The 26,165-nt window shown below is 38.4% G+C and overlaps 1 protein-coding gene across 1 annotated transcript in view; it reads left to right on the forward strand.

Annotated features, from left to right (window-relative positions):
• The window catches only part of LOC131683494 (glypican-4), a 99,661-nt gene extending 86,779 nt beyond the window's left edge, over positions 1-12,882 (forward strand). The window contains exons 3-8 of the mRNA XM_058965521.1: positions 552-786; positions 861-1,017; positions 1,222-1,488; positions 1,547-2,109; positions 2,167-2,336; positions 10,834-12,882. Of these exons, the coding sequence (XP_058821504.1) occupies positions 552-786; positions 861-1,017; positions 1,222-1,488; positions 1,547-2,109; positions 2,167-2,336; positions 10,834-11,195 (1,754 nt within the window). The 3' untranslated portion in view covers positions 11,196-12,882. The remainder of the gene's footprint in view (positions 1-551; positions 787-860; positions 1,018-1,221; positions 1,489-1,546; positions 2,110-2,166; positions 2,337-10,833) is intronic.
• Positions 12,883-26,165: the final 13,283 nt, after the last annotated feature.

Below are 26,165 nucleotides of genomic sequence, written 5' to 3' on the forward strand. Positions count from 1 at the left end.
AGTCGGCCAAACATTTTTGGAAAATAATTCTCGTAGAAACGCCCTTTTGAAAAATCGCTGTTGTATCAAAATATTGCATTTGTCAGAGAAAATCGTGGAGATTCATAAATCAAACACAACTGTAAAGTTTCGTTCGAATCGACAATGGTCATATTTTGAGGTCGGCTGGTTTCTCATGGAATCCTTCAGTTATATATTATATTTAAAGAACTGTTTAAAGAGAGTTGTTACAGTATATATTAGATTTCCTTTACCAACTTCAATGGTCTTTGGAAACCGTTACAACCCGCACGCACAGACAAAATCAGTATTGTGCTTCGAATTTTCTAGATAATAGGTAAAAAATCAACTTCCCTGATCATCTTTTAGCTTTGATTGGTAAACAGATTAGAAAATATTTTCCCTTAGTCATACCTGTTATAACGATATTACGTAAGAAACAAAAACCAATTCCCCATAATATTTGTAAGATAAATTTAAATTTCTCCATTTGCTGCTGGTAATTAGTAGTGTACGACCCTACTTAACATAATTTTTTTATTCATTTACAGACTTCTTCAAGCAGTTGCTCACAGAATCTAAAGCTGAATTCCATGCAATGTTTAAACGAACCTACGGTACAATCTACGAGCAGAATGCGTACGTTTTCGCTGATCTATTTACCGAACTGGAACGGTACTATGCGAACGGAAAAGTTGACCTGGGGGAAGCAATGGATTCTTTCTTCAATGTTCTGTACCAGAAAATGTTCACGGTCCTCAATTCGCAGTACACTTTCAACACCAAGTGAGTGGTTACCAGTTGTCAGAAAGTTGCAATATGAACTAGGTTAAATTATACGCTAACCTTCTTGTTTCCAGATACCTCGGGTGCGTTAGCGAGCATATGAAAGAACTGAAACCATTCGGAGATGTCCCAGATAAGCTTTCGGTTCAAATCAAAAGGTCGTTCGTAGCGACACGTACATTTGCTCAGGCGTTAAACTCGGCTGCCGATGTCGCCAAGAATATGGTGAATGTAAGTTTCAGTTCCGTTATCGCGGGCAAACAAAAAAGTATAATTGCTCTTACAGACCTGTTAAATTATGTTCTCTTCACTAAAGCTTAAGGCACAGCACAGCACAAATAGAGCTCACTGTCTGGAAGCAGAGAAGAAGCATCGTCTTATTTGCATTTCATCTATCCCTTCTACATCAATGTGTTTTCTGTGTCTCGTTCACAGGTACGGTTAACAGCTGAGTGCACAGCAGCGTTGACAAAAATGAGCACGTGTAATACTTGTGCAGGATTTCTGGAAAAACCGTGTACGTCTTATTGCGTAAACGTGATGAAGGGTTGTCTGCAAAATTACCTTGAATTGGACGCAGAATGGGATTCGTTTGTGGCCACGATGGAACGCGTGTCCGATCGATTGCTGGGACCCTTCAATATTGTGATGGTTGTTGAACCGATTAATATTAAAATCTCAGAGGCCATCATGAACTTTCAGGTTTGTTAGTTTTTCTGATATAGTAACTGTTGTAACTGACTAAATTATTCTTTTTCAGGAAACTGGCCAAGATATTTCCAATCGTGTGTTTCAAGGATGTGGAAAACCTGCTCTTGGTCGTCGAAGAAGATCAGCAGGATTAGGCTCTTTCTCCGAATTGAAATCGATAGGAAATGGACGAGACTTCAAACAAGCAGTGACCAAAACGCATGCACAAGATGATAGCGACATTTTTATTTTTGACGAAGAAAGTGTATTCAGCGATAGACAGAAGAGGTCAGCACAGGATTCGTCTAGTCACGAATTAAAATACGAACCGGTGCAATTCTCCAATGGAGAGATTCAATTCACGAACAACAACAGTCCCCCTAGTCATCACCAAATACAGACTGAAAATACCAATACCAACCGAAGCAACCGAAGAAAGAACAATCGGAAGCAGACTGAGGACGAAGATGGCAATCGAGAGCCAATCGATCGGCTAGTAAAAGACATTCGGCAGCGAGTGAAAGATTCTAAACGATTCTGGTTTAATTTGCCGTACATGTTGTGTAATAATGAAGACGTGGCCGCCCTTCCCAGTAGCGATGGCAGTTGTTGGACTGGGCACACCATTGATCGGTAAATTATACTTTCTCTGACGATAAGTTGCGTCGTAATTCACGATGATCTTTTCAGCTATATTCACGCTGTGGCTTCCGAGGCAGATAAGAATCCGGAATTCCCAAACCGTTCGGTAAACAATCGGCAAAGTGCAATAGTACAACAACAACTATATACGCTACGTACTGCTATTAGCCAGCTACGTAATGCTTATAACGGACATGACGTGGAATGGACTGACCAAGGTATGTGCGAGCTTGTTAATATAGTGCCCCAATTATTAGAACTCTAACGCAGGCCATTAACTTATTCATAAAAACAAAGAGACAGGATCTCAGATCTTTGGGTGGTGTTTATTTTACCCTATGCTGTAGAGCTATTTTCGCCCAGTATATTATAGTTAATTATTTATTTTGTGACACGAATACCATTTTTGTATTTGTGTAACTTCTGAATTTTCATAATCTATTAATTTATGCCTTTACATGCATACCTCCGGATGAATTTGCCTTTTATTTTTGCATCATTTTTTTAAATTTAATTTAATAAATGAAATTTAAAAAAAAATATTTAAAAGAAAGGCACTTTGGGTATTATATTTGAATGATTTTTGAAGATTTTATTTGTTTTGAGCAGATTTTTGCCCAAAAAGGATTATAGGTCCTTTATTTTCACTGTATGGTCGTTTACTTTTGGCCCTTCACAAAACTTACAAATCTTTTTGGCCTTTGGCTATTATGTTTTAAAAAGTATTTTGAGCACATTTGAAAGGTTCATAGCATAAATCGATCCGCTTTTTATTAAAGCATTAATAAACTAAACGAACCGAGAGAAGTTCTAGTTTAACTGATTTGTCTCAATTTGATATTTGAAGAAGAAAGTGAAGCAAAAAAAAGAGATAAAAGAGGTAAAACACATTCATGGATATGACTTGTATATAATATGCACCACGCACTCAATTCGCCATCTTCTGTAGCCCAGCTCTTACCTTATATACACGTACAATGTACAGGATCTAACTGTCCCTTCGAGACCTTCCTGTTTTATCTCCGTTGTTGCATATTGCTGCATTTTTACTGTTTTGAATAATTTACTATATGTTCAAAAGGCAATTTAGTCATCTTTACAATGCCGTATAGATGGTCAAAATCGGTTTGAAACCACCGAAGTTATAGTAATATAAAGTAAAAAGGGAATTTTGGCGTATTTTTAAGACTTGTTTTATAAAATGTGAAATATTACATAATAATACGAATATTTTTGAACAGGCTACTTTACAAATGCTTTTAGAATAAAACTATCCAATTTAATCATAAATTCCCTCTCCTAGGTTGACGGGTTTGACGGTATTGCAAACATCTTCAAGCATATTTGAGCAGACACCTGCTTTAGGATGGTTGTTGCATTGCGCCTCGATAGTGGTGCATCGAGGAGACCGAGAGGGCTTATGGACCTTTTTTATGTTTTGTGTTTTTTCATACTCTGCACCAGTCCAAACTAACAGTCAACTAAGAGCCTGCGCACACTGGCGTGGCCGATTGGCAGGTCGCCGTGGATTGACTTTTTCTGTGGGCTGTGTTTGCAGACATTGTTCAACAGCTTAACGGCAGTCTTTGTGAGCACGGCTCGCAGAGGAAGTCATTGTGTGTCGATTTGTCGGTCGACCTCGGCAACGTGCACAGGCGCATTAAAAAAAAATAACAGTAGAACCCTATTAGTTGTGTTGTGTTGTAATAATTGTGGTTTTTGGTACTAGTGTACAGTTGTGTGCTAGCCGTGTGTCTATCTGTGTATGTGGGCGTCTGAGTATTTGTGACATGTGGACCAGGGAATGGATGCAGAACTGACTTATATGATGGAATAGTGGGGAATCCTTCTTGGGATTCGTTGGTCATTTTTTACTGGTGTTCAATTCGTGCATTCGATTCGATTCATTCGGATTGGATAAATGATGGTACGATTGATTTACCGATGCACGTCAATGATCCATTCCCGTCCAGCATAGCATGAGAAACTTCTAACGGAGTTAATTGTCGTTAATGGTAAATATATATATCATTTTCTGGCATTTGGACGATTCCAAGTAATTTTATTGCATGGTACATGTGTTGTTCAATTAATATTCAATAACAGTACTAACTCTACTCTTTATTTTATTTTATTTATTTTCGATCTCATGCGTCATATTCCTGTGATGACTTCTCCGAGATAATTTAACATAAAAGGGCAACATTGCTGTCAACAATGACTATTCGCTGCCATCAGAAGTCGCCAGGTTTTAGAAAAATTGAGATGTACTTTCATACTCAATTGAATCAGATAAGTAGGAACGAACAACAAACTGTAAGTAGCATATTACACTTGTCTTATTTTAACATCATGCATATTTGTATTAACATATTATTTACAGGTAACACACATATCTTAACATGCAACACTTCCCATACACACGTAAACATTCACACACACAAATATACAAATGCTCGACAGGTGACTGGGCCAAGTGCATTCACTCGTAGGATCTATCATTTCGATGATCGCCTCGATTCTACGAAACCAGTGCACAATTAAGCTGACATAAGCTAGTCTCGTCTGGTGAATGCATGTAACCTGGAAGCCCCAGACACGACAGGACGAGACGGACAGATGACGGACTGGACTCGACGGGGCCTAGTTCAGAGTTTTAGGCATTCTTCAATGCACGGCTAGCGACCTCAAAAAAAAAAAAAAAAAAAAAAAAAAAAACTATCCAATTTAATCATAAATTCAATAAAAATTAGCCATATTAGAGCGATTTTAGCTCTGGGGTACAAGTGTACCCCACAAAACCGTTCATATATAGATAAAGTCCAGAAACCGTTGTAGGGTTAACTCAATATTATGATATGTTTTTAAATTCATTTTTATGGCATTTGGGTTTTTACAGGTGATAATGTTTCGAATAGAGATCCTGAATATGAAATAAAAAAATCCTAAATTTTGTTTACTGACCCTTTAAAAAAGTTCGGAACCGACACTGTAATAATATGCCATTTTATAACCCTATTCAAAACACACACTTATATATAAACCTTACTCGACACACCTGAATGCATTTGTCTTAGGGACACCTTTATACTATTGTCAGAGCTAGCTATAGAAAACCAGCGTCGCAGCTACCTAATCCATTGTTGTACTGGATACCAGCAAATAAAGACACATTTGTGACATGGTGTCAGAAACGGGATTTTGATTAGGAAAACGATTTCCTAGCTTGTGAATAAGTACTATTAGCTCGCGCGTTTTAAATTCGACTGGTCTTGCCGATTTCGTTTTGGCAGAAGCGCCACAGGTGAATGATTTTCGCAGATTGGTTGTTGTGAAAATCAGTACGACGGAGGAGCAAGATGGCGTCCGGATTCGATCATCGTCTACCGCAGCCACTTGACTGTGCTAACCTTGCTAAGGAATGGCCACGGTGGAAGCAGCTGTTCAGTATCTATCTTCGAGCGAACAATAAAATGAAGGAATCGGAAACGAATAAGATTGCAACGTTCTTGTGGCTGATCGGCCCACGCGGGGTAGAAATTTTCAATTCTCTTTTCCCGAACTACGGTAGCATGGAAAGCATGTTTGGACAGGGCGAGAATGCAGCGACAGGAGAGAATGATGGCGAGGATAGATTTGAAGATGCTCAGGATGAAGTGATTACGCATACTCTTGCGGAAATCGTTACAGCGTTTGATAACTACTGCCTCCCTCGAAAAAATGTTGCTATGGAGGCCTTCAAATTTAACTCCATTGGGCAGAAAGAAAAGCAAACGTTTGCCGAATTCGAGACGGAATTGAGAACGCAAGTACAGTACTGCGAGTTTAGCTGTGCTAATTGTCAGACGTTCTACAGTGACCGTATGCTACGCGACAGGATAATAATCGGAATCCAACACAAAAAGCTGCAACTGAAGCTGTTGGATGGCAGGGACGACCCTCTAGCAAAGATCATTGAAACATGTAAAATCTTTGAGGCTGCATCAGAGAACAAACAGCTACTTGATCGAAAAGCTAATCTTCTGGAAGTGAAGCTGGTTTCGAAGGAGGAAAATGCTCCGGAAATTAAAAACGTGGATGTAGTTGTACGCAGTCGGTGCTACAATTGTGGACGGCAGTATACTCCGAATCATCGGAAGGTCTGTCCGGCCTTGAACGCAGCGTGTCACTCGTGTGGGGACGTAGGTCACTACAGCAAGTGCTGTCGTAAGAAGTCCACGAAGCAACCGATAAGCAGCCAGCGACCATTGAAGCAGGACAAGAAGAATTACAAGGTGGTGAATTTTATTAATTGGAGCGACGCTGGTAAGTTATCGGGTGTAGATCAGGTAGACGATGCATTCAAGGTGAACATAAATGAAAAAATTACTAAATCTTTTAGAATAAGTTCCAATACGGTGTGTGGCCAAGATGATGGATTCCGGCCATGGAGAAAAGTGTATCGTATTGAAGATGAAGATGTGTGGTTCAAATTGGATACAGGATCTGATGTTAATTGCATTCCCATGGGCGTAGTAGAGAAACTCCGCCTTCCCATTGATGATTTTAAAGATAATTTGATTTATGATTATAGTTCGAATAGAATAAAAATACATGGACAGGTAAAGCTGGTCTGCTTTGATTATACAAGTAATCGTTCGTATGGTGCTACTTTTCTCGTTGTCGATAATTCTTTTGAACCATTGCTGGGTTTAAAATGTTGTGTCGAGTTTGGATTGATAAAACGTTTAAGGATGGTAGAAGGTCGTTTGAAGTTTCCCAAAGATAGTAAAGAGTTCGTTGCATGTTTTCGTGACATTTTTGAAGGATTGGGTAAATTTCCAGGAAAGTGTTCAATTACTCTTAAAGAAAACTCTGTTCCGTCGTTGCACTATCGAAAGCGAATTCCATTAGCTCTTCATGATCGCCTGAAATCGGAACTTGAGCATTTGGTGAGAGAAGATGTGATTTCTCCTGTTGACTACCCCACCGATTGGGTCAGCAATATGCAACTGGTAGAGAAGGCAAATGGCAAACTGCGTATATGTATTGATCCTAAGCCACTTAATAAGTGCATCAACCGGGAACACTTTCTCATCCCTACTCAAGAGGATTTGTTCAGCAGTTTGAGCGGGAAACACGTCTTCACTGTTCTTGACCTGAGTAGCGGATTCTGGCAGATGGAATTAGATCGTCAAAGCTCCGATTTAACAACATTCATGACACCGTTTGGACGGTTCAGATGGCAGCGAGTGCCGTTCGGTCTAAATAATGCGCCTGAGATGTTTCAGAGAAAGATGGTGACAATGTTTGGCGATCTTCCGGGTGTTGTAGTTTATTTCGATGATGTCATGATTGCTGGTAAGGATGAAGAAGAGCATGACAGAGCATTGGCCAGTGTTGTAGAACGAGCGCGACAGAATAATGTCAAATTCAACGCGGAAAAATTGCAATACCGCAAAAATACCGTATCTTTTATGGGAAGTGTTATTGGCGATGGAGAAACGCAACCATTAGATAAGGATATTCGGGCAATCACACGTATGCCAAAGCCTTCGTGTGTGGCAGATGTCACCAGGTTGTTGGGTCTTTTAAAATATTTAGCCAAATATATTCCTAACCTATCTAAACGTACAGCTAACCTACGCAAACTAACTCACCTTGGCGCTAATTGGGAGTGGAGTGATACACATGATGAGGAACTGAAGGATTTACTCTCGTCCATTAGTACTAAGCCGACGCTAGCAATTTATGATCCAAGTAAGCATTGTATTGTTCAGACTGATAGTTCTAAAGATGGACTTGGTTGTGTTTTACTGCAAGACCACGGTCCTGTCGCGTATGCGTCCCGTACCTTGACCAGTAGTGAGCAAAAATGGGCTCAAATTGAGAAGGAGCTTCTGGCAGTAGTTTTTGCATGCGAAAGATTCCATAATTTCTTGTACGGTCGAGAATTCATAGTTCAATCGGACCACAAGCCTCTGGAGGCCCTCGTGACGCGAGACATTGATGATGTTACGTCTCGGTTACAGCGAATGTTCATGATTCTGCTCAAGTATCCCGGACTTTCAATCATGTATACCCCTGGCAAAGATGTGGCTGTTGCTGATTGTCTTTCTCGTGCTCCATTGCCAGATGCAGATGAATCTAACGCAGATCTTCAGAGTGTTGTACATACTTTGACTAAGAATGCTTGTATGTCGAAGGAAAATTATGACCGATACTTGCAAACCCTTGCTTCAGATGAACGTTATACCCGCATAGTAAAGTACGTCGTTAACGGGTGGCCTTCATTCCATCAGCTTGACGATCTGAGTCAACTGTTCTACAAACTCCGTGAAGAGCTCCATTATGAAAATGGCTTGTTGTTTAAAAATCATCGTTTGGTGATACCAACTGCCTTGCAATGCTTAATTTGTAAATGGTTACATGGCGCCCATTTGGGGATCGAGAAGACGCTTGCTAAAGCCAGAATTCAGTTTTTCTGGCCTGGAATGACGAACGATGTGAAGGAAATGGTTTCTTCGTGTACAATTTGTGAAAAATTTCAGCGTAATAACTGTAAGGAGCCATTGGTGCAAGATGAAATGCCAGAATTTCCGTTTCAAAGAGTTTCAACTGATATCTACGAGTATGGTGGTCATGATTGGTTGGTTGTGATTGACGCTTATTCAGGGTTTATTTGTTCTGACAGATTGCAAGATAAAACTATGGCCAGTGTGTGCAAGTTGTTCGATAAATTCTTTAATTGTTACGGATACCCCACTGTAGTGCGATGTGACAACGTACCATTCAATTGCCTTGAATCTGAAAAGTATGCTAACCGGAACAATATCAGGTTTGAGTTCTCCAGTCCACGTTACCCTCAAAGCAATGGCCTTGCTGAAAAGGCAGTGGCGATAGCCAAGAACATACTGAAGCGTTGCTATGAAGTTGGAGAAGTAGACCAGTTTCTATATCGTCTATTAGAATACAACTCTACGCCTGTTGCTAGCATGAAACTTTCACCCAGCCAGTTATTCTTCGGACGACAAATCAAAACACGTTTACCAATGGATGAGGCTCTTCTGATTCGCGAAAAATTTGATGAACGCATCGTACGCAGCAGAATTGAAAAGAAGCGAAACACCCAAAAGCGATATTATGACCGCTCTGCTAAACAACTCCCGCTTTTGAAGGTTGGCGATCTTATTCTCTTCAAGATAAACTCGAAGGAATGGCACTACGGCAAGATCATACGTGATGTAAACGGTAGTTCTTTTGTAGTTAAAGACAACTTTGGTACTCACTATCGTCGAAACCGTAGATTTATTACCAAAACTACAAACGACGAAAGCAACAGTAGTGATTTATTATTGGAAGAAGATCTATCAAGTTTTCATCATACTGTGCGCAAACCAACGAGTCTCCCGCAGAAGTCTGGATTTTGTGAGAGTTCTTCTGAGAGTGCCAGCTCAGATGGAAAGATGAGTGATCGATCTCCTGGTGGGCCTGTCGTAATGGATGACTCGCCGACCAGTCACGAAATATTTGATGGCCATACTCTCGCTGGCCCTTCTTCACAAGTTTTGAATCATTCTTTGGATCCTTCTCAAGATGCTTCATCCTCTGTCGATTCCCCTCATGTAACACGCAGTGGTCGTTCGGTAATTCCTCCAAAACGTTATGGTGATTAATAGATTATTTCAACGTCCTATAAGTAAACTCGAATACAAGGTCCAAACGCTCCTTAGTATGAAATAATAAAAACAAAAAGAAAGCGTGTAATAATATGCCATTTTATAACCCTATTCAAAACACACACTTATATATAAACCTTACTCGACACACCTGAATGCATTTGTCTTAGGGACACCTTTGGGGCCGTACACAAATGACGTAGCTTTTTTTCGGCGATTTTTGACCCCTCCCTCCCCCCTCGTAGCATTTGGTCACAAAATTCTAATCTCCCCCTCGTAAATAACGTAGCATTTACCTACCCACTCCCCATCGTCCCATGCAAAGCGCCCGGGTGATGAAAAAAAATTACATATGTTTTTCAATTATGTCCTTTCAAAATGGTTGACGACTTTTATCAACATTTTCATTATAACAGCAAATTGCGTGCAAAATAAGCCCATTTCATAACAAATATAGTGTTGATAATTTTGTTTTGAATTTTAAATGTTAAGGGGAGCATGAAGACAAGTTCTCTCAGTTCAAAATCGTGCAGCTGCCAATGATTCTAAGAACCATACGTTCATCTAAATTACTAAATTTTGTTTGGTTGAATCCGAACTGAAAATTTGGAGGAACATTAAATTATTTTCTCTAAACAATGGGTTTTAAACATAATGCTACGTCGCACAACTTCTGACCCTACCCTCCTCCTCGTCACACTTCGTCACAAATTTGGTATACCCTCCCTACCCCCCAAAATGCTACGTCATTTATGCATGGCCCCTTTATACTATTGTCAGAGCTAGCTATAGAAAACCAGCGTCGCAGCTACCTAATCCATTGTTGTACTGGATACCAGCAAATAAAGACACATTTGTGACAGACACTGTGTCGAACAAGTGCAAACAAACTCGCATTTGAATTATACGGGAAATATGAATTTTGCCTTAATGTTTTTAGTTCTACATTGTGTGGGCGTAGCCTCTTAAGGCATAAATACATTCTATTTTAAATCATCAAGAAAACAAGTGGCACAATCAATAATACATGTATCATAACCTGCTTTCTTATTCACAGAGGACAATTACTATGGAAGTGGGTCCGGTGGCGGTAGCGGCTTTGACGAGGACGAAGAAGCTGGGTCTGGTCTTGGACCATGGCCAGAAGTAGACGAACGATCGCACGTGCCTGGCGTATCAGGACAGCCGAATGGTGCTGGTGAAACGGAGAATACCAGTAACAATAGTGATTTCGAGTATACCAGTCATAAAACAACGCCGGTCGCGGAGGGAGGCAGCAGTAGTAGTGGCGGAAAATCCACTACTACCGGTAGTGGCAGCGCAAGAGTTCCACAAATGTCGATACGGAGAGCCTTGCTGCACTTCTTCCTGCCGCTTGTGATGGCTTGGTTTGGCGGATTGTTTTCCGATTTGCTGTGATTTGTTTAAAAGTAGCTATACAATATGTATATTTTAAATCGTATTGTTTTTAACTTATACCAACCATCCAAAAGTTTCGTGGAATGTAAGGACAGGTTTGACAGAGAATGTTAAAAAAGAGATGTGCATATATTTATAGATAGATGCTCTTTTTGAAAGTTTCGGATTGTAAGTTTGTTGCTGTACACGTTCCAAATGTGATGAGATTCTTCCGGGCAGCTTGATATCACTTGCAGTCAACCTTTAATACGTAACCAATCATGGTTAGACTCCTCAATTTTGTCTAATTGTATGTAAGCTTTGAAACCGATAAGTAGCTAACATGTTTGTGTTTCTATGTCCAAGTAAGTAGGAAAATGTTTTGAAATTTAGTTACTTATTTTTATACTAAGGCGGTGAGACACAATATATGTCACATTTATTTATCTAACAAATCGCGAACAAGATGTTCAAAACATAAATAACCGAGAAAGTATTTGTCAAACTACTCAAATAGGTATTCGATCATTTCCCAGTGTTATATAATAGGTAATACCGATATCTTGTACAATGATTACTTAACTTTCCGACACATGCAACGCGCAATTGTAATAGTAAGTACATATTGCATTTAGAAACACCGCCATTGTGTAACGCCATTCCTTCTTTGCTCAAATTTTGTTGCAAACATTTTACTTAAATGCGAAGGGAGCAGAGGTTGAAATGCGATTTCATTATTAATATTTAGGCCTTATAACAACTCTAGTCAAATTAAATAGAAAACTTCTCCTTCCTTCGCGTATACAAAGGATCTGTTACATAACTCCTTTGCTTCCTTTTTCCTTAAGCTAGATTCAGTTCTTTTAACAATAGCTCTGCTGTAATCAAATCTCATTCGACTGCCCATGGAAAGCTACTTATTTGCCAACAAAAAGCCACTAGTACTGTTTTACGTACAGTTAACAACCCTGTAAATAATTGATTTAAGTTAATTAGTTAGCATAACAAAACAAATAACGTGCAGAGTATGTGAGCAAACGTGAGATCCTAGAAATATTTATTAACTTCCTTCAATTGGTAATATATTTTAATTTATGTAGACAAAATTTATGTTTATTTAGCGCTAGATACCTTCCTGAAACAAAATTTAAGTTTGAATTGAAAGCAATTGGATACACTTCACGGCTCATTCGCCAGTTAAATCTCATAAACGAATCCTATTGCAAAAAAAAAATCGTCTCCTTGTGACTTGTATGATAAAACGCTGCATTATTGATACAGGGGTTATAGTATTATAAGATATAGTTCGACGCATTTTTACAGAACATGAGTCGAGCGTTTGCTGAGATAGGTATGGATTGTACAAACGCAAAACCTTCTTAGTAAATTTTGATAAAACAGGCGATTGTGGCAACCTCCCTTTCCTGCTGGTACAATAATCGTGTAGTGATAGAAGACTCATATCAAAGTACCTTTCTAGATCTTCAACTGGCAGTATGAGTAACGGAACGCGAATGTCGCACAAGCTGAAATAAAGTAGGTTACATTGATTGTTGTATCCCATTTTTATCTATACGACAGTGTGCATCAGTGAGAAACAATTGTATGGTGATACCGAACTTAGAATATGTAATACAAATTGTCACTGAAGAGTATTAACTATATGAAAGTATATGCAAATATGCGAAATAAAACCAATTTATAAAAAAAATCCAACTTTTATTCCAGTATTCAGTCTTCTTTCTAGCTCTGCCCAAGTCAGACCTACAATCGAGCCAAGTGAACGATAGCTTGCCGCCTCTCGATGTATTGTGCATTATGTAGAGAACAAAGGAAACATTTCATTTACTCCTGCCATCATAAGCAGTAGTATTTTTTTAGAAATTTGGGTGAAGCCAATTGATCAAAACTTTTGTACATTATAATGTATTATTTCAATAACATTCTGTAATTTTTCCATGCAAAAATATCAAAACGTGTCTGGACAAAACCACGATTTGCGGTTCCATTCGAAAACTACTTTACCGTAAAATATCTAACCCCTACGTTGAGTTTTCGAGATAATTTTTCAATTAAAGCAATTTTTATTTCAAATGAGTTTTTTATACATAGAATGTGTACGCAAGGTTTGAAATTAATCGGTTAAGTAGTTTTTGAATGGCCACATTGTTTTGGTTAACACCGCAAACAGTGTTTTTCAGAGGCGTTCTACAAAAAGCTTCGCCACCTAGTTGCTTGTCGATATTTTTACATAAAAAAATTACAGAATATTATTGAAATGATACATTATAATGCACAAAAGTTTTGATCAATTCGCTTCGCCAAATTTCTAGAAAATATTTGCAAAAAGTGTTTTTTTATGCTTTAACCCAAAATTTGCCAAGTGTTTTTTACGCTAAAACTCTAAAAACCTAAAGGTTCAACTTTTCGCTTTTGTTTACTAACAACATCTGTGATTGGCGAGTAACGATTTGTCTCCTTTTAAAGAGAATTTTGACAGTTGGCTTTTAAGCCGTAATCATATGTTTGTCGAGTTTTTACTTTCGTTAAAAAGAAATCTAGAGAAAATTTTCAATAGGACGTAAGTAACATTGAGAGATTCTCTTTGAGGTCTTTCTCTTCTGTTCATTACTCGGCCATTTCAACATTTACTACTCGGCTCTTTGCATAATATTGTAGTAAAAACCGTCGGCTTTTGATATATACTGCAAAATTAGTTCAAAGCGTTGTAATGTCGTAATAAACGAAAGAGAAAGTAAACAAAGAGAGGTTCTCAATGTTACGTCCTATGGAAAATTTTCTCTAGAAATGGTGCCGAATTATTTCGTGAAGAAAACAAAAAAAAATTGCACTGCAAAAAGCTGTTGAGGTTAGGAAGGAAAACAAAACAATCCAAACTTCTTTAGTTTTACCACAGATAACAGACGTTTAGGCACAGACTAACAGGCATAACACTCGAAAATAATGCTTCGCCCACTTTAACTGTCATATTAAAAATATTTGTAGTTGGGACTGTGGCCGCTTTTGAAATTATTGCGCCACTGACATATGAACAAGTATATGGGGGATAGATCACTAGTGAAAAATTGTTCCCAAACCTGAGGGGTAACCCATCAGCAAATAAGTGTTTGGGACCGTGAATAAAAGGTGGAGCTAGTGTTCTGGGAAAATTGCCGGATCGATATTTTTTAGAAGAATTCCCTCATAGTGTTATGTCTGTTAGTCTGTGGTTTAGGTTAGAACGAAATTTATTCAAAAACCTGTGTAAACTTTCAAATTGATAAACGTTGGAAATCCGTGTTTCACTATTGCCATCTGCGAAACTGTTTGCTACACGCACGTATATGGCACCCCTATCCCATTTGTATTGAACTGACATAAGTCAACATCTCAGCGGGCACACAAATTATGGGCCCCACTGGCAGTTCAAATTGTTCTGCTCGTTTTGCTCGAAGCTCGACCTTCACTATTCAGACACGGCACGGTATGCCTCAATCATTAGATTTTTGTTAAAAAGTTTAAATATTGTACCGCCAATTCAGCTTTTTGTTAGTGGCTGCGTTCCCAAATGCGCACTCCACTTTGACAAGTCGTCCGTCCAATGTCAATTTTGACAAATCATCAGTCGTGTCAATTTTGACAAGCCCTTCCATCAGTTTCAATTTTCACAACACGGTAGGCGTTGATTTTTGTTCTCGTCTCAAACGTTAAACATCAAAATAAAATTTCGGTTGTTTTCCGTTAAAAATACAATTTGGGTATGTTTGCGAAATCGGCTTACAAAAATTGGACAACTAGCCACGCGTAATACGGTGATCCGGTTGATCGCGTCTTATAAAATTGGCAGATTGTGGAAAACCAATCACCAGCGACATTAGATTTAGACGAAACTAATGAGCCGGCTGAATTGCAACCGATTTCGTTTGTTAACGTTGCAGCTGTCATTTGCCATTATGCTAAGAGGTTATTTTTTATCGCATTTTTCGTTGCGTTAGATGGTAAATTTTACTACAAATGTTGTTAAAAAAAACGCGCATATCTAAATAAACTTTGCTAAGATATTACATTGTCAGAAGATTAGTGCTTTTCCGAATTTACACCGAGTTTCATTGCTTTATTACTGGTCATATCGTACGTGATTAATTCTGGTAAGAGCAGAGGCTCGAATCCCTAAATTCTGGTTCTAATTAGTATTCGTATTAGTAGTTTTTGATACAGGCCGAGTGAAGCATCGATCGCTGGTCATTCTGAAGGGAGAATAATAATGAGAAAAGGTCTTTAAAAAGTTCAAAATTTCAGTTTTGCAGTTCAGGTCAGGTCAAAACGAGCTTACGTTTGATGATATTGAGAGTCGCTATAATGGAACCATGCCGATTTTCGATATTTATTGTCCGAGCCAGCAGCTCCTTGATTGGTGCCTCCAGCTCCTGCTCCTCACATTTTTAGACCAAAAGCACATCGTATACTTTCGCAATCAGTGCTCTGATCGGTTCGGAGATTTCCTTCAGCAAAGATCCCAACGAATGGAGAAATTCTTTGTTTTCTCTAGCCAACACCCAGATTACTGTTGACCTAATCGAACGAACAGGTTAGTTCGGTAATTCCTTTTCTAACAATAATCGGCTTTCTAATAAGGTTGTCGTTCCGAATAAAATTCTCATTTCCGCTTTCGGCAACTAACTTCAGGAAGGCTGCCAATTCGAGCATTTTCTTATCCTCTTCGGGATGAGTGTTGACACCAGCAGGCAGAGTCAAAGGTAATTCAAAATGTTGCTGTATCGAAACTATAAGGAAGCCTCACTTTTCCAGCACCTGGCCGATCGATAATCGTCAGTTTTCCATTCGGACTTCATAGAAATACATTCAACCACACCCTTGAAGCACAATCCATTTAGGTCCATGAGTAGTTGTGATTTGTGAGTAGTTGTGATTTTTGGGCTGTTCCTTCTCGGTTCTTATTTGCAGTTGTCAAATGATAGAATTAACTTATAATTGAGATGTTCTTTCTTGGAGACGCCATACAAATAGGTAGTCATCCTTTCCTTCAACTGAGCATTTTCTCCACAGATAATCAGCAGCAAATACCAAGACGGAACAGAATAATCTTAAAACGCATTTAATTGGAATACGGGACGAACCGTCCTCTGCCAGTCATGACCGTGTCATTTTCCGCCTTGGGCAGTATGGTTTCGCCAATAGCCTTTGTTTGCTCCCTCCATTCGAAAACCGCGTGAGCCAAGCCTGACTTCCCTTGACAATGATTCGTCTAAAGATGAGATGGAGCTCGATAATAAACGACTTCTCCGCTGAAACTATACCGGTGCTCTGCAACCGGGTTTGCTATGATCACAAATTTTGACGTTTATCGTTTCAGACGAGAACAAAATTCAACGCCTACCGTTTTGTCAAAATTGACACGACTGATGATTTGTCAAAATTGACATTGGACGGACCAAAGAGAATCCTTATTCTCTTTGGGACGGACGACTTGTCAAAGTGGAGTGCGCATTTGGGAACGCAGCCACTAACAAAAAGCTGAATTCAGCTTTTTGTTGGTGGCTGCGTCCCCAAATGCGCACCCCACTTTGACAAATCCTCCGTCCAATGTCAATTTTGACAAATCATCAGTCTTGTCAAATTTGACAAACCGTGCTTTAGATTAAATTTTTTGATCGCGGTAGGCGTTCACTTCTGCTCTCAACTAAAATTGAACGTCAAATAAAAATATTGTTTTTCAGTTGAAAAACTAAACTGATTTCGGTACGGATCCGCACAGTCAACTGTAGTCCCATTCAACAGTGGCACTCTAAGAGAACACGGTTAAATAAAACAACCTGCAGAAAAGTTCTTTTACCTTACTTTTGAGTTGTGCGTCGCTTTCGCACTTATTAGTGTTGTCAAAAACAAAACGAGAGGTTCGACTCAGTCGAGATCTTCCGTGGGGGAAGTTACTTTTGAGTTGTTTGGGGTGAACTCAAAATTAGGTAAATTCAACTTAAATTTGAGTATAAAAAACCTATCAATTTTTGCCGTGGTTAAATGGAAACTACCTTCAACACGGTTTACCTAATTTTAAGTTCCCCCACGATACCACGAGATTGAGTCAAAGGAACTCAATTTTAGGTAGTTTTTTGTTTCCGTGAAGAGACGACAACAGGCTTCTTGCTCTTCTTAATTTTCCCGACTGGGCCCTGCAGTAAATCTAAAGACAACAAACGTTCATCGTTGCCAGATTCCTTTTGTATGCTTTTCGCAATTGCTGAAAATAATTGTACCTCGAAAATCGCACCTCAACCAACAATTTACAATGCATAAGCTGCATTTAAAAATTTAATTTAATTTTTATTCGTGTCAGTATACGTAACTATATCGTCATTCATAACTTTTTTCAATTTGCATGAAATGTTGATGTGTATGAAAAGTAGCCAGAATAGATTCAGCAGCACTGATTTCCATCCCGTTGGTAAATATAATAAACGCTCATGATTAGCAAAACGACCAATCAGAATCTGGTTCAATATTGAGGTTAGGACTGGATCAAATTGGCTACGCGATTGTCTTCTCTTCTCTTAGGTGGCACTCAACTCGAAATGTGGATACAGAACATCTGCTATTCAAAACTATTAGCTACGCGCTATCGGCATACACAAATCGGTCGAATAATAAGGCAATTAATCAGTCTTATAGTGTAATTGGGCGATTGTTATACTGAGGAAAACCAATCAGCGATACTCAATTTAGTCGAAACTAATAAGTCAGGAAAATTGCAACCGATTTTTCGGTAAACGCAGCTGCAGCTAACAATTGTCAATTCTTGGTGCTAAATTTTGTTACAAATTTGTATCCAAAATCAGATGCGAACAAACATTGTTTAGGTCTAGTTTTAGGTACTGTATCGTAAAAGATGCTTTTCCGGGTGGTTTAAAAGCAAGTTTCATGTGCTATTATTAGTCATTTCATGTGTGATGAATTTAGGTAAGAGCAGAGGTTCTAATCGCATAATTCTCTCGACACTTTCTAAAAGCTGAGAATCTGCTTGTAAATAAAGCAGGATATATGATAGCCATGAAACTCAAGGCTGATGAGACCGCTTGTCAAAATTGACACTGCTGACGAGTTGTCAAAGTTGACACTGTACAGACGACTTGTCAAAATAGAGTGCGCATTTAAAAACGCAGCCACCAGCAAAAAGCTGAATTGATGAAAAGTGTTGTTTTGGACATGTCGGTGAATAACAAAAACGTTTCATCATGATTCACCAACAAATTAAACGAACTCGAGTATCACAAAATTGTGTCGAATGAAATTGATTCTGTTTATTGTGGATCGACCCTAACGCGACGTTTTAGATGTTGGCATAGAAATCATGGCGGCGTAGCAGATACCTGGCTACACGTGTTTGACAGTTGTACTCTAACTGCATTGAGTTCTTTGCGACCGGTCTCACGAACACTAATGAAGTTTCCTGGTTGAAAACAATCCCATTTACTTTTGCCGTCTTTGTTTATTATTTTCCACCAGCTTGTAATGTAGTATTTGTGTCATGTGGCGTGTACGTACATGAGCCGTAGAAAAGTCTATTGTATCCATCACTGCGCCATCTACAAACGTTTGCCAAACGTGTTTCAGACGTCTGATTTATTCGGAATTTCAGTAGCGGGTATTTACACACGATTCAAATCGAGCCTAAACGTCTGTTATCTGTGATAGAACATTAAGGAGATCGTCTGGTTTAAAGTGCTCAAAACGAAAGTTATTTTGTTTTACGTTTTTGAAGGCAATGTAACAATGGATATTTTTTGTAATGTCAAGATTTATTTATGCATTCATTGCGGATGAAAAAAAATATTTTCAGTGCCGCAAAGCCACACATTTCCACGTCAAGGAGCGCCGCGGCGTACACGACAACTCTCGATAAAATCATCTGATACGGAAAAATCAGTAAGTTTTGTAATGACTAGACTTAAAGTTAGTCGAACGAAAAATAGAAAAATTTCGAACGAAAAATAGGAAATTTCAAAACATGGCTTCATGAAAACCTAAAAATCTTTTTTTTACTGTAAATTTGCGCTTTTCTTCAAAATAATAGGAAGAAAATTTTTGTTATTCATTTTTTTGTAGGTTCATCGACAGGCTACACCAAGGGGTGAGTCGCTTAGCACAAATCGAATTGTGCTCACAAACAAACAGCGTGGTAGCGTGTGCCGCAATGTGCCACGATGTGCCATGGTGTTCAGTAAAACAAAAGCCATGGTTGCTATGATTATTTAGGCTGTGAACCATTTGGCGATTTTCTTTAACTTTTAGTTAAAATTTGACAGTTCGAAAGTTATTTTCTCTTGAATGGAAAAATTTAACCGAGAGAGCGAACCATATCAAAAGTTGGCATTATGGATATGTAGTTATTTATGTGGTTTTTGTTTGAGGCGAAACTGAGTCACTTCCTAACCCCAACTGCTTTCAAAATGTATGAACTGACAGCGGTTGGGGTTAGAACCTGACTCAGTTTCAGGTTCAAGCGAAATCGCCATTAGAATTGACGGCTGGGATGACCACAAGTTGGTAGAGGTGTGAACATTTGTCGATATTTTAAAATTAGTTTTTTTATTATTACATTAAGTATGACAATCATAGCCACGAAAAGTAAACATCCACATCATTAAATAACTCAAACAAATCTTAACACAACACGTTATCGTTTCCATCTTTATCCCTTAATTCTGTATTGAAAAATATTGATAGCCTCAATTAGGTACAGGAAATGTTTCCACCTTTTTATTGTGCATCATGGACAACACAGTGTACATTGTAAAAATAGTGAAAAATGGTTTTTCAGAGAAAAAAAATCGATCCGAAAAGTGAAAAAAATATGGCAATAAGAAAAATTGACATTCAAATAATTTGCGTTTCACCAGCGACTAGCGACTACCAGGTGTCGCCCAAAATTCTTCGCCCGAAAAATAGGTGCAAACCTGCCGGTCGGCGCTCAGCTAATTTCGTCCGCGTCCCTTGTCACCTATTTTTATTGAGTGTTTCATCGGCGGTGCTGTCTTTAAAAATGAGCCGCCTTGGATATTCAACTGTTTTTTTACTGTATTATTTTATTGCAAATGAGTATAGGTTTTGAGTCTTTTATATTCGGGATTGCAGATATTTTGTCGCATGTAAATTTTGGGTGTTCGTTGATGTGATGGCGCTGTAAGGGAACACGTATCTGCCGGTCGGCATACTTTTCTTTGGACTGAGCAAACTAATTTTTATGTTTCTTTAGGGTTTGTTTTACCAACGGGGGAACTGATTCACAGAGCATTCAATGTGCTTTGCATTGACAATTCGCGAGAGGGATCGGGGACCGGTTGGCAATTACCTTCAGTAATGTCAGCACGAAGAATAAGTATTTTGCTGTCATTTTCATTGAGCTTAGTTTTCTATTCTATCGCATGCCTCCACGCGAGTCTGTTGATGGCATTTGGTCCTTAGACCGGCGACGACTGGGAGCTATCAGCCTTCTGCCGATAGTAGCAGAATGAGAGTATGCGATATAGCCGAGAAAACAATACCGTAAAAGTTGTTCGGAAATCAGTGCCAATAAGACTTTAATTTAACTAGTATCGATGATCGCGGGTCAATACGTACTGAAAATTCGCCGCGTCTGTTTTAATGAATCTAATTTCAAGTTCCGTTATTGGTAACAAGCCCGTGCATCAGGTTAACGATCCTCTGTATTTCCCTTCAATGTTCGATATAATCGTTCGTATACGTGTATTTCACAAACAATCCGATATTAGAAATAGGAAATACTTTCGTTGATTTATAACATCTAGAGCTATCATAACTCTCTGTCTGTATAACGTTTTATCACTCGTTTGCAACCCAAAAAATATATCGTAGAGAAGGAATAGCGAAATTAGTCTAAATAATGTCGCAATAAATAGTGATCCGGCCCATTACACAGATAAGATTAGCTTTTCTAGGCAGTACTCCCACGATCGGCTGTGTGGATGTGAAATTGCTTTTGTTTAGAAAACAGGATACTCTCGGTAGATCTTATTTTTCGAGCGATCGTGTTCTCGAAAACTAACTGAATTACTACCTAATAAACTATGCTATACAGGTCGCATCGCTTGCTTGGAGCGAATCCTAGACCCTATTCCCTTCCAAACCACCAACTCCGCGATACCTGTGGAAGATTCTGATAAACCTTCTGTATAAGATTCCTCATTTTATTCAAACGATCGCCGGGTAAAATCAGCACCGACACGATAGAAACCACGAAAAAATTCGTTGTGTGATTGAATATTATTAAAAAAATATAAGCAGTGCTCCTTATGGCCGGCTATCCGGAGTTCAATGTGCTTATTTTGCTAATCATATTAATACAACAAATGATAAATTTCCCAAATTCTCGGCAGCCGTCTGCCCAGAGCAATTATTACATGATAACGCTATTGGCACACTTACTAACAACTCTCCCCATCCCGTGATACATGTGGAGATGCAGAGGATTCCTCGGTCTCTAGTAGCAACATGTATCGGACTAACATTCCTTCCTTCCCCAGAAGATCTGCATTCGGACGTGGCCGGCGTCGGTATTGATCAGCATGCAGGGATCAGAATAGTTTGTACAATGTGGCTCATCATGTTATTCCCAAGCATGTTGTTCCAATGAACATTTTGCAACCTAATTTGGTTCTGGTCAATAACGGAGTAGCAACTACGGGCGATCTCTTATGCTTATGCTTAATTGTTGCCGATAGATTAAAATCTGCGTGTGTTATAGCAAATATGCGTGAGGAATTCATGGCTGCTTGAAACAAAAGAAATTCTGCGTCGCCACCGGGATTGCGGGAGACTATTATAGAGGTTCAATACTCAAAAATTAAGTGGACAAAAAGTACATATTTTCGCCCACTACACCAGACGCCCCCTTAAGATTTCTGACAGCTCATTTACAAACACAAATGTAAAGTCAAACCACAGATAACAGACGTTTAGGCTCGATTTGAATCGTGTGTAAAAACCCGCTACTGAAATTCCGAATAAATCAGACGTCTGAAACACGTTTGGCAAACGTTTGTAGATGGCGCAGTGATGGATACAATGCAGTTAGAGCAAAGACAAATAATAAAGACGTGAATCGAACGAAGAAAGTCTCAAAAATACGTGGCTTATTTTACACTTTTCAAATGAGTTACTTCGGTCCCTTTAGAATTGACTCCACTCACCACTGGATGGCGCCCCAGTTTGATTTCTTTTCGAGTGTACTTAAAAACAGAAAATAATCAACGCAACCTAACAACAGGCAAATAGTGCAAGTTGCTATGGTTAAAAATGGAAAGTCATGTGTTGTGAAAAAATGTACTCGAAAAGCACCTGTAATGTTGGTCCTTCGTTTTTCGAAGCAGGTCTATCTGTAAATATAGTTAATTTAATCTCTAATATTATCCTTAATAACCTTTAATATTGTCCTATGTAAACGAAGGGATTGAGGAATGTAATGGATTCGGTACTGTCGCAGAAAACGTAAATAAGGTTTACACCAGACGATCTTCTGAGAAAGACTCCACTCGTTGTGATGTGCGGGATATCAATCGCAAGTTGACACAAGGACTAAGTACAGCACGCATACGTTTTGTATTTTTATTATAAATTACCATCTATCATTTCAGATAGCGTTATCTATCAACCCATCGAGAAAATTTTATCTGATTTGTGAACCAGATTCAATGTGAAGCTAGTCACGCCATAATAGGAAGGTCTCAACTTTCAACTGTATACAAATTATTCGCAGTATTGAGTTTCAATGTGCATCACAGATACGAGTTCCATCGTAGTTTAACTTTAGATTGGTACTAGGGGCAAATCACTTGTGATGAATTTTTAAAAATCAGCTAAATTAAATGCATTTCTTTCCATCAAAATAGAAATTCATACTGTATTTTGCGTTGCGTGTATGACGTCAAAACCCTACAAAAAATTAGCCCTACGTTCAACAAAACGTCGAACAAAGTAGATCAGCGTAGGACGTTTGTTAAACAAACTTTTCTGCGAGGGAGAGCAAAGTTGATGCAAAAATGGAAATTAATTGCATTTTTTCTAATTTGGTGCAAATTTGTTATACATTTCTAGAGTGATCTGCCCCTACACGCAAAAGAATTGTGCATGTTTGATTCTATAAATTATTTTTTCATTTTTAATCGATAAAAATTCTTTATTGTGAACCAAGGAATTTATTAAACCAAACTTAATTTTTTGGTTAGATCAACCAAAATATCTTTTGAATCAATCTTACAAGTTTTGTTAGCTGTGCTTTTCGAAGATCGACAAAATTATTGTTTGTTCCAAACAATTCAGTGATTCTAACAAAAGCATGCAGCTAATTGATTCAAAAGGACTGAATGCATTACATCAACAGTCCTTGTTGAATTGAAACAAATAAAAAATAAAAGTTGCTACGAAGAAGAAAACTTTTTCCACGTGCGTCAATGCTGGAGAAATTCGCTATTTTTAAATCAGGGAATTCAGATTTCGGTAAATTCTTATAGTGCTCAGATTTTCCGGACTCGAAGGGCGCAAGTGCAGCTTGAAAATAATCATGATGTCGCACAAAGGTTAGTGAATAAATTAAGTCGAATGCACACGGTGCGTTTTATGGTGCCTTCCTCTATTCCAGGACTCAAACAAAACACCCTGTGTGGCTTAAAAACGACAATCGCAGAACTGAAAACACGTCACCGCACCAGAGATAAATAATACCCGTTCGAGAGGGCAGTTTCCTGTACTTCACCATCTCTGGTCCAACAGGAAGACACAGTGTATTCGTGCGGCTTCTGCAATCTTTTTGGAAAAGCCGAGACTCTGAAGCACTACATTATGGCGCATATCTGGAATAAACCACGCGCACGGCCAAAGGTACTACATAAAGGGACGGTGATTGGAATCGTATGCGCTGCATGTAATAAAATTTCATTTCATTCCAAGCAAACCTGCTCCGGAACAGGTGTGGAATCCCTTAAAGGATTCTCGCTCAAATGCAACAAACGATTGAGTCGGAATCGGTTGTTGCCTTTGAGCTGGAACTCATAATGAATCCATTCAGAATTCCTAACCGATCCCAGAATGGGTTTGACTGGGCCATACTGCATCCATTCAGGATTCCGAAGCGGTTCCAGAATGATTTGACTGCGTAAAATTAATGCGTTTGTAGCCTGTTTTTAGAGAAAGGCCAATAAGTCAATGGCAAGTATTTACTTTGTGAGGTTCATTTGTACTGATGTTATCTGTTGTCAGCGAGTAATGGTTTGTTCTAAATTTGTCACCATGACAGTTGGCCTTTGGTTCCTATTAAAGAATAGGCATATTTTATATACAATAAAATTGGTTTTGCTTCAATATTTACTATTCATTGATTCAAATATTTGTTATGTTTAAAACAATAAAAGATATTATTTGATTTAACAAAAATGTTTTTTGTTTTGAGCATTTGACGCATTGATCCAGGTTTATTCAACAAAGTTGTTTGTTGTTTCGATTGTTGTTATGATAAAATCAATAAAAAATTTTGTTGGTCCAACTATTTTCCATGTTTGATCCAATAAATTCTTCAGAATTATTTCAACAATTGTTTTATTTATATAAACATGTATTTTTTATTGAACACAGAACAACTTGGTAAATTTATTATTTCAACCCTCATATTATTTGACATTAAAAATTATTTTTCTGCGTGTAGGTTTTGCCCCTTTGTTGTGACCTCTGGTGATGAATAACCGACACCACATAGTGCTTCCCATATGATGCCGCAGCCTCCTTTTCCTGTTAGTTATGGAGGAGAGCAATGCTCGTTCGACTTATCCTCCACAGCGAGAGTAGCTGGTGCTTTTGTATTCTTGGCACTTAGACGGGGAAGTGAAATACTACAGATTAAACCGACAAAACCGTTAATAAATGTGAAAAATTTACAGCTTTACTGTAACGTAGTAATAAAAAGCGATTAAAGTGCTCTAAAATGCCGAGCAATCACTTTGATTCCAATTTCCGTCTAGTTCCACTCAAAACTCACCACCCCCCAGGTCAGTGAAAATCTCCGGGTGAAAGCCTCTCCAGAGGTGGCAACCCTAGGTCCAGTTCAAAAGTGCCCAACCAGCGAATCGCGACTGTAATGATTAAAGACGCTGAATTACTGAATAAAGACTCGCCATCTTATCTCAACTAAATAAAATGGTTTGGCAACATTATTTTCTGCATACTAGCATCACTGTCACAGCGTTAACTTCAGTTGACTCGTATACTACAGTTACCGAAGAGTAGCAACGTCGATAATTTTTTCATCATGAAGTGCTGTGTGAAGTTTTTTACCAATAAAACTACCGCCGGTTTTAAAAATATTGTTTTTCTTCGCTTCCTGGTAAACTGCGACCTTCGTGCGAAATAGGTCCGGTTCTATGGTTTACCAGAAAATTACAACATTACGGATAGCTGCAATTGTTGATGCAACTTTTAGTAGGCACTGTAATGATAAAAGTTATGTTTTACCTTGCCTTAGAGATTCTATTCAGAAATTTATTCAAAATATTTTCACTCACTATCACAATACTTTCCAAAATTCATTCATCAGATTACAACATTTGACAAATCTTCTGCTTGAATGGAATGACATTGACAGTTCTCGTTCTCGATTGGAATGATACTAACCATACTAACAGATAAATGCACGCAGACAAAATTACTGTGAATTTAAAGAAAATTTGCCTTAAAAACAAGTTTTTCGTTTGTTCTATGGCTTATGCAGATTTCTTGTTGAAACAACAATTGTTTTCATTAGTATCAAAACAAATTAATTTTGTTAGCATTTTTGACAAGACAAGGCATCTAACTAAAAAAAAGTTAATTCAACACAGTTTTCGTGTTTAGGTCAAAGTGAATTTGTTTCTTTTGATAAAGTCAGTTGTTAGAATCAAAAAACAATACAGGTAACATCAATAATTGGTT

This window comes from Topomyia yanbarensis, chromosome 2 (genome assembly GCF_030247195.1).
Source record: "Topomyia yanbarensis strain Yona2022 chromosome 2, ASM3024719v1, whole genome shotgun sequence".
Lineage (NCBI taxonomy): Eukaryota > Metazoa > Arthropoda > Insecta > Diptera > Culicidae > Topomyia > Topomyia yanbarensis.